The sequence below is a fragment of the Vicugna pacos genome, chromosome 34 (assembly GCF_048564905.1).
Source record: "Vicugna pacos chromosome 34, VicPac4, whole genome shotgun sequence".
In the NCBI taxonomy this organism is placed as follows: Eukaryota; Metazoa; Chordata; class Mammalia; order Artiodactyla; family Camelidae; genus Vicugna; species Vicugna pacos.
This window is the reverse complement of record NC_133020.1, coordinates 74,672-86,699: the sequence shown is the minus strand read 5'-3', so window position 1 is coordinate 86,699 and position 12,028 is coordinate 74,672. Positions and strand designations below refer to the sequence as shown.

The 12,028-nt window shown below is 42.2% G+C and overlaps 1 protein-coding gene across 10 annotated transcripts in view; it reads right to left on the bottom strand.

Annotated features, from left to right (window-relative positions):
* The window catches only part of LOC140691232 (guanine nucleotide-binding protein G(I)/G(S)/G(O) subunit gamma-4-like), a 42,487-nt gene that overhangs the window by 7,190 nt on the left and 23,269 nt on the right, over positions 1 to 12,028 (bottom strand). For 5 of the 10 annotated variants that reach the window (XR_012066803.1, XR_012066799.1, XR_012066804.1 and 2 more), the window contains one exon: positions 9,324 to 9,432. The exons of 4 other annotated variants lie outside the window; for them this stretch is intronic. Coding sequence is in view for 2 of the 6 variants with exons in the window: in XM_072954233.1 (XP_072810334.1) it covers positions 9,324 to 9,432 (109 nt within the window). In the remaining 4 variants the exon portion in view is untranslated. Of the gene's footprint in view, positions 1 to 9,323; positions 9,433 to 9,551; positions 9,571 to 12,028 lie in introns of those variants that run through there. One more of the 10 variants, XR_012066802.1, reaches the window with a different exon arrangement.

Here is a 12,028-nt window from a genome sequence, read left to right as displayed (position 1 = left end):
AAGTTCACTGAAAGAGTAATTTATGTGGTGATGGAAACTTGTGGGTCGCTCAGGAGGTTTCTGGGACTGACTGAGAGGTGAAAGATAAACATAATGAATGGATTCTAGCTCTAGGGTTTCTAGAAAGCCAGCGGCATCTCTGAGAGAGGAAGCACAGGGTTGTGAGTCAAAAACAATGTCCCCTTGGCAGATACACTACTAACATATAAAACAGATAAACAACAAGGCCCTACTGTACAGCACAGGGAACCATATTCAGTATCCTGTAATAGCCTGTAATAAAAAAATGGAAAGGAATATATATATGTATAACTGAATCACCGTGCTGTACACCAGGAATGAACATGTTGTAAGTCGTCTATGGTTCAATCAAAGCAAACCAGCAAACACCTGACCGCTGAGCTGGTTCATCCTGGACAACACCGTGGCCAGCAGGCACTCAGTCCACTCCTGCGAACCGGAATTGTGGCACCTGCCTGCTTCTGGCTGAGTGATTACGCAGCTGCTGTGTCACACACAGTGTGTCGTCCATGACTGTTGGTAAGTGCGAAAGGTGTTTGAGCCCTAGACACAAGGAAGTGTTCTCAGAAACAATCAGGACAATCTGATGCCTGTGGTGCCCCCACCCAAAATGTCCCCTTGAAGTGGGATGAACTTTTCTTTTTTTTTCTGGGGAGGATTAGGTATTTATTTATTTTTTTACTTACTTACTGGAGGGACTGGGGATTGAACCCGGGACCTCACCAGTGCTAAATACGTGCTCTGCTACTGAGCTACACCCTCCACCTTTAGAGTTTTTTTTAATGCAGTGAAAACTTTCACTCAATGAACTGTGGAATTTTTCCTTCCCAAACTCATATTATAAAAACATTTGCTCCTATCTTCCTAGTACTTTGATGGTTTTATTTGTTACAGCTAAATCCTTGATTGAAGTTATGGACTGATATGTTTCCCAAACTCATATGTTGAAGCCATAACCCCCGTGAAAATTAAGAAAAGGAAACCTCACTAAAATGGAGTGGGAAGGCCAGAAGGGGGAGCTCTCACCAATCGCACTCATCAAGCCCTGGCAATTTCAGACACCACGAGAAGAATCAACAGGAAAGAACATCAGTTTCAAGTCCCAACAGGAAAAGAGGTGTGTGGCATCTCCTACGAGAAGTGGGCCACCCCAGCAACTCCGCTGATGAGAAACTGCCATCACTCTGAAAGGTGCAAGCAGACGGCCTTTGTGAAAAGCCAGGTGGGTGGAATGCCGAGGCTCACAGACCCATGTCTGGTTTCCCTCTCTCAACTGGCATTTCATGAATGAAGAGACATTTCCCAGGCAGAGGAGGGAAAACCTTGCAGATGGAGCAATGATCATGTGAAAAGGCAAAAGAACATGTTACAGCCTGGAATACTGAAGAAATGTTAGGGAAGGTGTGTATGCAGACATGTGGAAGGAAGTACACAGAGATGAGGCTAGAGGAGTTCTAGTAATTCCTTGGATACAATGAGCGGGCTGATTAAGAGTATTCTAGGTCATAACAGAGCAATGCCTGTTTTATTCACTGCAGTTTTACCAATTTTTTTTAAATTGAAGTACTGGGGATTGAACCTGGGACCTCATGCATGCTAAGCACACAATCTATCACTGAGCTATGCCTTTCCCCCTCCTTTTTTTTTTTTAACTAATTTTTTCCACTGCAGTTTTAAGTAGAGGAATTCACAGTCAGATAGTTCTAGTAGACTCATTTTGTGAAAGGGGAAGGATAGATCTGAGGAGGGAAGACTAGAGGCAGATCAACCACCAACAGCTTCTGCACTTGGCCAGGCAATAAAGGGAGACAGATCTCAGAAAGGTTCATGGAGCTAAACTGGTAGAATTTGGAAACAGATTAGCTATGGTGATGGGGAAAGAGAGTTGTTGGTTTGAGAGACCAAGTGGTATAATGAAATGAAAGAAAATACACAAAAAGAACAGAATAAAAAGTTTTTTAAAAAGGTCAGTTTTGGATGTGCTGATTTTAAGGCTCTGGGGGGTTGACCAGTAGGCCCCAAGATATACAGAACAAAAGCTCAAGGTCTGCGCTGGAGACACAATATATATAAAAAGTCACAGGAATAAGTGAGTTTACCCAAGACGCTAAAGGTTTAAAAGAGAAGTGGGCTTGGAATAAAACTGGAGACCACTTGCGCTCATACAGCAGGAAGAGATCTCGTAATGGGAACAAGAATGAGTGATCAGAGGTAGGAACAGAAATACTCTGGAAAGTTAGTATCTGCTCAAACGTGGGAGAGCAGAATCATTTCAGATCAAGAGGGGGAATTATAAGTTGTTAATTATGAATGGGTTTAAATTTTGAAAAAATAAACTTCGAAAAAATTTTTATCTTGGTTCTTAACTAAATGACATAATGGATTTTGGTGGATTAGATAGTTAAATGTGAAAAAAGAAATAATAAAAGAACTAGAAAAAATATACGTGAATGTTTAATTTCAGCATGGGAAGGTTTATGTATAAAGGCAAAAACCTCAACAAATATTAGCAAACTGAGTCCAATGATACATAAAAAGGATCATACACCATATTCAAGTTGGACTCATTCCAGGTCACAAGGATGATTCAATTTACAAAAAAAAATTAATGTGATAAACCATATTAACAGAAGGAAACATAAAAACCACATGATCATCTCAATAGATCCAGAAAAAGCAGCTGAAAAAAATTTAACATCCATTCATGATAAAAACCCTTACCAAAGTGGGCATAGAGGGAGTGTATCTCAACATAATAAAAACCATTTATGACAAACCCACAGGCAACATAATACTCAAGGGTAAAAAGCTGAAAGCCTTCTCACTAAATTAAGGAACAAGACAAGAATGCCCACTCTCACCACTTCTATTCAACAAAGTATTGAAAGTCCTAGCTACAGCAATCAGACAAGAAAAAGAAATAAAGTATATCCACATTGAAAGGGAAGAGGTAAAACTGTCACTATTAGCAGATGACATGAAACTCATAGAGAACCCTAAAGTCTCTAGACAAAAACTATCAGAACTCAGAAATGATTTCATCAAGGTAACAGGATACAAGATTAATATACAAAAATCTGTTGCGTTTCTTTATGCTAACAATGAAATATCAAAAATTAAAAAAAAAGTTCCATTTAAAATCATGTCAAAGGAGGGAGGGTGTACCTCAGAGGTAGAGTGTGTGCTTAGCATGCACGAGGTTCTGGGCTCAATCCTAAGTACTGCCATTGAAAACAGATGAATAAATAAACCTAATTACCTCCCCCTCCAAAAAAAAAAATCACATAAAAAATACTGAGGAATAAACTGAGGAGGTGAAAGACCTATACACTGAAAACTATAAAACCTTGATAAAGGAAACTGAAGATGATTCAAAGAAATGGGAAGCTATCCCATGCTCTTGGATTAGAGAAGTAATACTATTAAAATGGCCATACTGTCCAAAGCAATCTACAGATTTAATGCAATCCCTATCAAAATACCCATGACATTTTTCACAGAACTAGAACAAATAATCCTAAAATTTATATGTAACCACAAGACCCAGAATTGCCAAAGCAATCCTCAGGAAAAAGAAGAAAACTAGAGGCATAACCCTTCCAGATTTAAGACAATACTACAAAGCTACAGTAATCAAAACAGTATGGCACTAGTACAAAAACAGACATATAGATCAGTGGCACAGAAAAGAGAGCCCAGAAATAAACCCACACACTTACAGTCAATGAATATATGACAAAGGAGGCAAGAATATACAATGCAGAAAAGACAGTCTCTTTGGCAAGTGGTTTTGGGAACACTGGACAGCCACATGTAAATCAATGAAATTAGAATGCTCCCTCACACCATACACAAAAACTCAAAATGGTTTAAAGATCTAAATAGAAGACATGACACCATAAAACTCCTAAAAGAGAACACGGACAAAACATTCTCAAATATAAATCATAGCAATTTTTTTCTTAGATGTCTCCCAAGGCAAAAGAAATAAAAGTAAAAATAAACAGGACCTAATCAAACTTAAAAGCAAAACAAAAAGACAGCCTATGGAATGGAAGAAAATATCTGCAAATGATGCAACTGACAAGGCTTTTATGTATAAAATATACAAACAGCTTAAACAACTCAATATCAAAGAAACAAACAAACCAATCAAAAAATAGGCACAACACCCAGTTATTTCTCCAAAGACATCCAGATGACCAACGGGCACATGAAAAGAGGGTTAACATGGCTAATTATTAGAGAAATGCAAATCAAAATCACAATTTGGTATCACCTCACCTGTCAGAACGTCTATCACAGAAAAGTCTACAAATAATAAATGCTAGAGAGGGCGTGGAGAAAAAGGAACCTTCCTACACTGCTAGTGGGAAGGTAAATTGGTGCAGCCACTATGGAGAACAGTACAGAGGTTTCTCAAAAAACTAGAATTACAGCTACCATATGATCCGGCAATCCTACTCCTGGGAATATACCTGGAAAAGATGAAAACTCCAATTTAAAAAGATACCTGCACCCCAATGTTCACAGCAGATCTATTTACAAGAGCCAAGACAGAAACAACCCAAGAGTCCATCAATAGTCAACTGGCTTAAGAAAATGTGGTGTATATATACCGTGGAATATTACTCAGCCAAAAAAAGAATGAAATATTGCCATTTGCAGGAACACGGATGGACTTAAGAGAATATCATATTAAGTAAATAAGTCAGACAGAGGAAGACAAATATTATATGCTATCACTTATATGTGGAATCTAAAAGATACTACATATGACTATAGAAATACTCACAGAAATAGAGAACAAATTTATGGTTACCAAAGGGGAAAGGGAGGTGGGGAGGGATAAATTAGGAGTATGGGACTAATAGATACAAACTATTGTACACAAAATAGATAAGTAACAAGGATTTACTGCAGAGCACAGGAAACTATATTTAATATCTCAAAGTAATAATAATAAATAATAATAAAAATAATATCTGAAAAATATATACATGACTGTATCACTTTGCTGTACACCTGAAATGAACACAATATTGTAAATCAACCCCACTCCAATTAAGAAAGTAATAATACTGAAGAACTGGATAGAATGGAAATGCCCCAGAACAGGAGACCAGTAAAATAACTGCACATCAGATGACAGAGAAAAGAGATATTAAAAATGACATTTTAGAAGAGTATTTACTGACCTGGATATATAATCACAATAAATTGCTCAGTGATAAATCAGGTTGCAAAAAGTAATAAACTGATGAAATGAAATTTATATTTTAAGGCAGGACAAGAGAAATGAAACATAAAATTCTCTTTCTGTCTGTTTGGACCTCCTTCCGTTCCTCTCTAATCTGCATTACCTATCAACCAAATTCCCTCAAAGATGGGAGTGCCTGCTCGACCGTGAAGATCAATTTTTTCCCCTTTCTTCAGATGCTAACAATGGTGCTTCTTAAAAGAGCAGTGTTCTTTCCCAAGGCTGTAGGGGGTTACGGTGACTTGCTGTTTCTACCTGTTTAACTAGACTATGTACATATCCTGGGTGAACTTTTTGTAAAATGTTGATATGCCATTCTGATGTATGATCCTTTGTCCCAAAAATGTATATGACTGTGCCTTCGACTTCTAATGGGTGGAACAGTTCTCAGAGTTTCTGAGAGCCTATCTCCCGGGTTATAATCCTCAGTTTGGTTCAAATAAAATTCCCTTTTTTCTTCTAGTTAGTCGAAATTTCGTCAACAATATGTACATTAGAACCATAGTTTTATAGAAAGAACAATAGGTAAACAGATGGAAAAACATGAGAATGTAGTGGTTATAGATTATTTGAATTTTCTTCTTTATACTTTTCTACGTTTTCCGAATTTTTCTTAATAAGTACTATTTTTATGAACAGAAAAATTGTATTATTTTCAAAACAAGATTTAAAACTCCCAAATAAGGGTATCTACTTTCTCACACCCTCACTTTAAGTTCTACCTTTCTCTTTGAGGAGCCTTAAGTATGCTCTATGCCTCGAGATATGTGTGATTCACTCTTACACATTTAAGGTTTGGAAAAAGGCCCTTCTACACGGAGTAAGGAGTGCACACACAAGCTATATCTTTTTTTTTTTTAATGGAGAGACTGCGGATTGAACCTAGGACCTCGTGCATGCTAAGCATGCGCTCTACCACTGAGCTATGCCCTCCCCTCGTAAGCTGTATCTTGAACACTTGCAAATTCAGTTCTTATGTCCTTGTATTTCTTACCTAAAATATTGTTTGATCATGTCTTAACTTTTCTTTTACACACCAAATGAGCAAACCTCATTTTACATTTTTTTAAATAAAATAAGTTAGGTTTATTTATGTATTTAAACAATTATTTTTTTTGGAAGTGCTGGGGATTGAACCCAGGACCTGTGCATACTAAGCATGTGCTCTACCACTGAGATATACCCTCCCCGCAACAGCAGCATTATTAACAGTAACCAAAAGGTGGAAATAACCCAAATGTTCATCAAAGGATGAAAGGACAAAAAAACTGTGGCACATACATATAATGAAATACTATTTAGACAAACAAATCAATGAAATTCTGACACACACCACACTAGACAAAACTTCATGTGCTAAGTGAAATAAGCCACACACAAAATTGGGACAAATACTGTATGATTCCACTTACATGAATGAAATATCTTGAATAGTCAAATTCATAGAGGCAGAAGGTAGAAGAGAAGTTGCCAGAGGCTGAGGAATGGAGGGATGGGGAGTTAGGCTTTAATGCACAGAGTTTCTGTTTGGGATAATGAGCAAGTTCTGGAAATGGATGGTGGTGATGGTTGTGTGATATTGTGGGTGTACTTAATGCTACTGCATTTGTACACTTAAAAATGGTTAATACAGACTACTATGTACAGAGCAGATAAACAACAAGGCCCTACTGTACAGCATGGGGAACTATACTCAATGGCCTGCAGTAACCTATAATGAGAAAAAATGTATATATAAATGTGTAACTGAATCACTATGCTGTGCACCAGAAATGAATACATGTTGTAAATCAACTCAACTTCAATAAAAAATGGTTAAGATGGTAAATTATACGTTATGTGCATCTTACCATAATTTTAAAATAAATAAATAAGTGTTCAAGGTTATGTGAACAAAAAATCCCCCAAAATCATGTGACTATGAGGCTATGGCTGGCATGTGGTCCCTCAGGGCCACCTCTCTCCCCGGCAGTCCCGGTCACCTCTTCAACAGCAAAGCTCTGCCATCTCTGAACCAAATCTGACGTGCTGTCACTGGAATTAGCACAGAGTCTGAGATGCCTCGGGCGGCCTCTCCCAGGATTAGGGAGCCATGTTTCCATAACCCAGTCACTGCAGGACCAGGACGCCCATCCCTTGAATACCATCTGAGTAACACACGGGACTTTGAGTTACCTTCCGATCTCTCCTCCTTCTTTTAGAGATTGCGCATGTTCCTTTAGTGACTCTTGAAGAGCCTTTCCCTGTGGGGACACGTGGTCCCCACAAAGACCCCTGGGGAGGTGATGGTCACAGGTGGACACCTGTTATCATGGAGTGTATCTTCCTGCCAAAGTCGAACTCCCCAGTATGGCAACCGTCCCACCACCAGAACCACTGCCCACTGTCATTCCAGTCCTCTGGCCACAGGCTGGACAGTTGGGGGTCTAACTGCCTTGTCCCTGGTGTTTCGTGCGCTGGCCTCACCAGGCGCCCAGGCCCTATCCACACTACACCCGCTTTCTTCCCCTCTCTGCCTCTGCTGGGTTTCCCCACAGCTCCCGCTGCCTCCTGGCCTCTGACAATTCATCTCCCACTCACCTTAGTTCACCTCATCTCCTCGGCTGCACCCCCAGTCCCTTTCACGACCTGTACCTGCATATCTGGCACCTTCCCGGGACAACCTACAGCTCCTCTGTCAAGTTCAAAGGCTCAAAATAAGCCAGGCTAGCTCACACCAGCCTTCCCTTCTCCTCAGTGTCACCTCATCACCAGCTCCCAGCTCACGATCACCAGCTCCCAGCTCCCGACCCCCAGGCGACTTCTCTGAGCAACACTGCAGGAACGTCCCACTTGTGTTTCCACCCCAGGACCGCGCTGAGGGCAGAGCAGGTGCTCAGGGATGTTTGTCTAAACAGTGAATTTCCCCACGTCTTCTCAGCAGATGTCTGTCCTGTCTTTGAACCACTAGAGTGCTGACTGTCTACAATGCTCAGCCTCAGACCCATTTCCACACCCTCAGGGCTCCCCCTCTTTCAAGACAGTTCCGTTTCTGGCCCCTCCTCTGGCCCAGTGATGAAGGACTGACGTCCAATTTGCAGTTGGTCTCAGTATGCGCACGATGCAGCCGGTCCGCTTACACCCAACGTGGGTCATTCTGCATTTCCTCCTTGCTTTGTATACATGTGTCACTTTGTGCATGTTTACTGCCTCCTTGGAGAGCTTGGACCCGGAAGCCCTGGGAAAGGGGATAGCTTTCCTGATGGAGACAGGAGCTGACGCTCCCTGGCCGGAGCTCTCGGCGGGGGGAGCCTTGGGGAGGGAGGGGCTGCTCCCTCTGCCCACAGAAGGCTTTTGTTGTCACCCACTGCCCCAGGGAGTCTGTCTTATTTGAATCCCAGACGCCTGGGTACCCTGGTCCCCAAAGACCACAGACACACTGGACTCACGTGTCCTGCTGTCAGATCTATTACAGTCAATGAGCCTCAGCTGCATCCCAGAGCCACATTCACCCAGCCTCCCACTCACTTCTCAGTGGCACCTGGAGGAGAGGTGGCTTCATCTCGTGTCAGCTCTCCCAGCGTGAAGAGATGTACGCTCACCAGCGAAATGAACATGGCTACCACCCTTCCTCCCTTTCCCTAAAGGCGCATTCAACACGCACGGTGCAGGGTTCAGTACTTCACTCCGACAGCCCCCATCAAAACATCCGACACTGGTCCAACCTCAAAGTCACTGAATCAGGTGGGAAAACGATGCTGGATCTCAGGGTTAAACTCTCTCGCTCCTCGGCCTGACAACAGGTGCCAAACAGAGCTGAGATGAATATGAGTTTATTTTTGGCGACTCCTGACGGAATCCATGCACGCTGTGTATTTTGCATCACCTGAATCCTTGGGCACACTCAGAACTCCGGAGCAAACAGGCGTCTGCAAATGTTACAGCTGCCAGGGTTGGCCGGGTGCTCTAGAGGGTGACTCTCACAAGACCGCGGGGCAAAGGGGAGGAATGATCTGAGCTGCGTGCTTGTCAGGGGGCCAGGCTGGCTTGCCTGTGTGCTTACCTTCACCCTGTCTATGCAGGCCTCCATCTTCAGCTGCTCCACAGCCTTCCTGGCCTGGGAGATGCTCGTGGTGCTGTTACTGGACATGCTTTCTTTCATTCCGCTGCCCCTGAAACAACCCAAATTAAGGGGTTGGAAGAGCTGCTTTTCCAAAAGTAGGACGAAGACTCCTCCTCAGCTCTCTCCTCCCTTCCCCCGTTCCTGCAGCATCTCTGTCCAGGCCGAGGAGCAGTGGGAGCTGACCCTCCTGGGGTAAGAAAGACGCTTCATCAGAGCGATGGGAGCAGGGTGTTGGGCTTTTGTTTGTAAGACTTCGCAGCGCCGGCGAGAGGGAGCAGAAGGTGACAGGGGGTCCCAGAGTTACTTTCCTGCCCCCACGACCATAATGAGACCTTGACATCTGTACCGTGCTTTGTTCGTAATAAATCATTTTCATACACCCTTGTTTACTCATTCTTCTAGCCGACCTTAAAGTTGCAAACTTTACAAAATACACCGAGTTTTGTTTTGTGTGTAAAGAAAGTGCAAACTGCAGAGAAGCTAAACCAAGGGCCAAAGGTCCCGCAGCCAAATTTCATGGACCCAGAACCCAAACTCAAAGCTTCGAAGCCCAGTTAGAGGTTCTTCCTACTGTCTGTGGATAATACGGCGCCCTCTAGTCATCTGTAGTGCTAAAGGCAAGTTTCTCCCAAGTGAGCTTGCTGGGTTATTAATTTGAATTTGTTGTCATTCCATACAGTTGACATACATACTTTTATGTTGGGAGTTTGTTTTTAAGCAAGAACACACACGTACACACGTACACACGTATACATGTACACACCTATCCCAAGCACAGATTTGTTTTTCTAGAAGGGGGAAGAAATTCTCCCTGCCCCGACATGTGATCACACTGGAGGACCACTGTGATGCTGACTGTCCCACAAGAAAGCACACGCCATAGACTACAGTTACCCCATCTAATGAGAAAGTGCCTGGAGGGGGCCCACCATTTCAGCCCGAGAGCTGGGGGTGGGTCCCACGGGTGACAGTGGTTTTCACCAGAGCACAGGGAGGTGTGAGAGGCTTGGCCAGGCCTGCGGTGGGCAGGCCACTCCCTGGGCTTTCTGACAAACACACTAACTCTCTGGCCCGGATGAGGAGTGATGGCAACTTCATTTGTCCACAGGCAATGTTTGAAAAAAATAAAACTTTCTCTTTTTTTCCCTAAAAGGGTGTTGGAAGAAATTGCAATTTATTGAAAATTTGGATCTGATATGTATTTTTTTAATCGAAGTATAGTTGATTTACAATGTTAGTTTCTGGTATACAGCATAGTGATTCAGTTACACACACACACACACACACACACATACATATATATATATTACTTTTCATATTCTTTTTCATTATAGGCTGTTACAAGGTATTGAATGAATATAGTTTCCTGTGCTATACAGTAGGACCTTGTTGTTTATCTGTTTTATATACAGTAGTGTGTATCTGCTAATCTCAAACGCCCAGTTTATTCCCCCCACCTTGTCCCCTTGGTAACCATAAATTTGTTTTCTATGTCTGTGGGTTGTTTCTATTTTGCAAATATGTTCATTTGTGTCACTTTTTAAGATTCCACATATAAGTGATATCATATGATATTTGTCTTTGTTTGACTTGCTTCACTTAGTATGATCATCTGCAGGTCCATCCATGTTGCTACAAATGGCTTTATTTTATTCTTTTTTATGGCTGAGTAGTATTCCATTGTGCATATATACCACATCTTCTTTATATGGTCATCTGTGGATGGACATTCAGGTTGCTTCCCTGTCTTGGCTGTTGTAAATATTGCTGCTGTGAACACGGGGGTGCTTGTATCTTTTTAAATTAGAGTTTCCTCCAGTATCTGCCCAAGGGTGGGATTGCTGCTGCTGATATGTAATTATCATACCATAACATTCATCATTTTAAAGCGGACATTTCAGTGGTTTGTGTACATTCATAAGGTTGTGCAGCTGTCACGATTAATTGCAGAATTTTTCATTCTTTCCAGAGAGATGAAACTCCTAACGTGCTTTCCGTCTCTATGGATTTGCCTATTCTAGACACTCCACGTGAAGTGATACACACTGTCTTCTCTTTTGTGTCTGATTACTGTCACTCGGCAGAAACTTTTCAAGATTCAGCAGCAAGTATCAGTGCTTCATTCCCTCTCATGGATGAATCATATTCCACTGTATTGCTAGCTATATCATATTTTATTTACAAGATTCTGCATTTCTAACAAGCTCCCAGTTGCTGCTGGTCCGCCAACCAGCAAGGCTCTGAATCACCGGAAGTCACTATCAGAAAGGAGCTCAGGACTCCAGGTGCAACCTTCTCATTTTTAAAATTCTCATGGAGGTGAAATAACTTAATTTTACAGAGTTCATTAGTGGAAGTGGAAGGAAACACTTCCCTGATCTCTGTCACCCTCCTTGGCCTACTGGGACCTTCAGGGCCAGAAGAGGGTTCCCCCACACCCTCAGTCTGTCCCTCTCCCAGGACAGACTCACCTCTAGGGTTATCCTAACCCAGCCTAACTTAGGTGTGAGACGGCAGGGAGGGGCCACCCCCACCCCACCTGGTTGGCAAGGTAACCCAGGGAGGTACTGGCACTGGAGAAGGAAATGGCTTTTGTTGAATGGAACTAAAGGCAACAAAATCTTTAAAGATATGACCCCACAGGA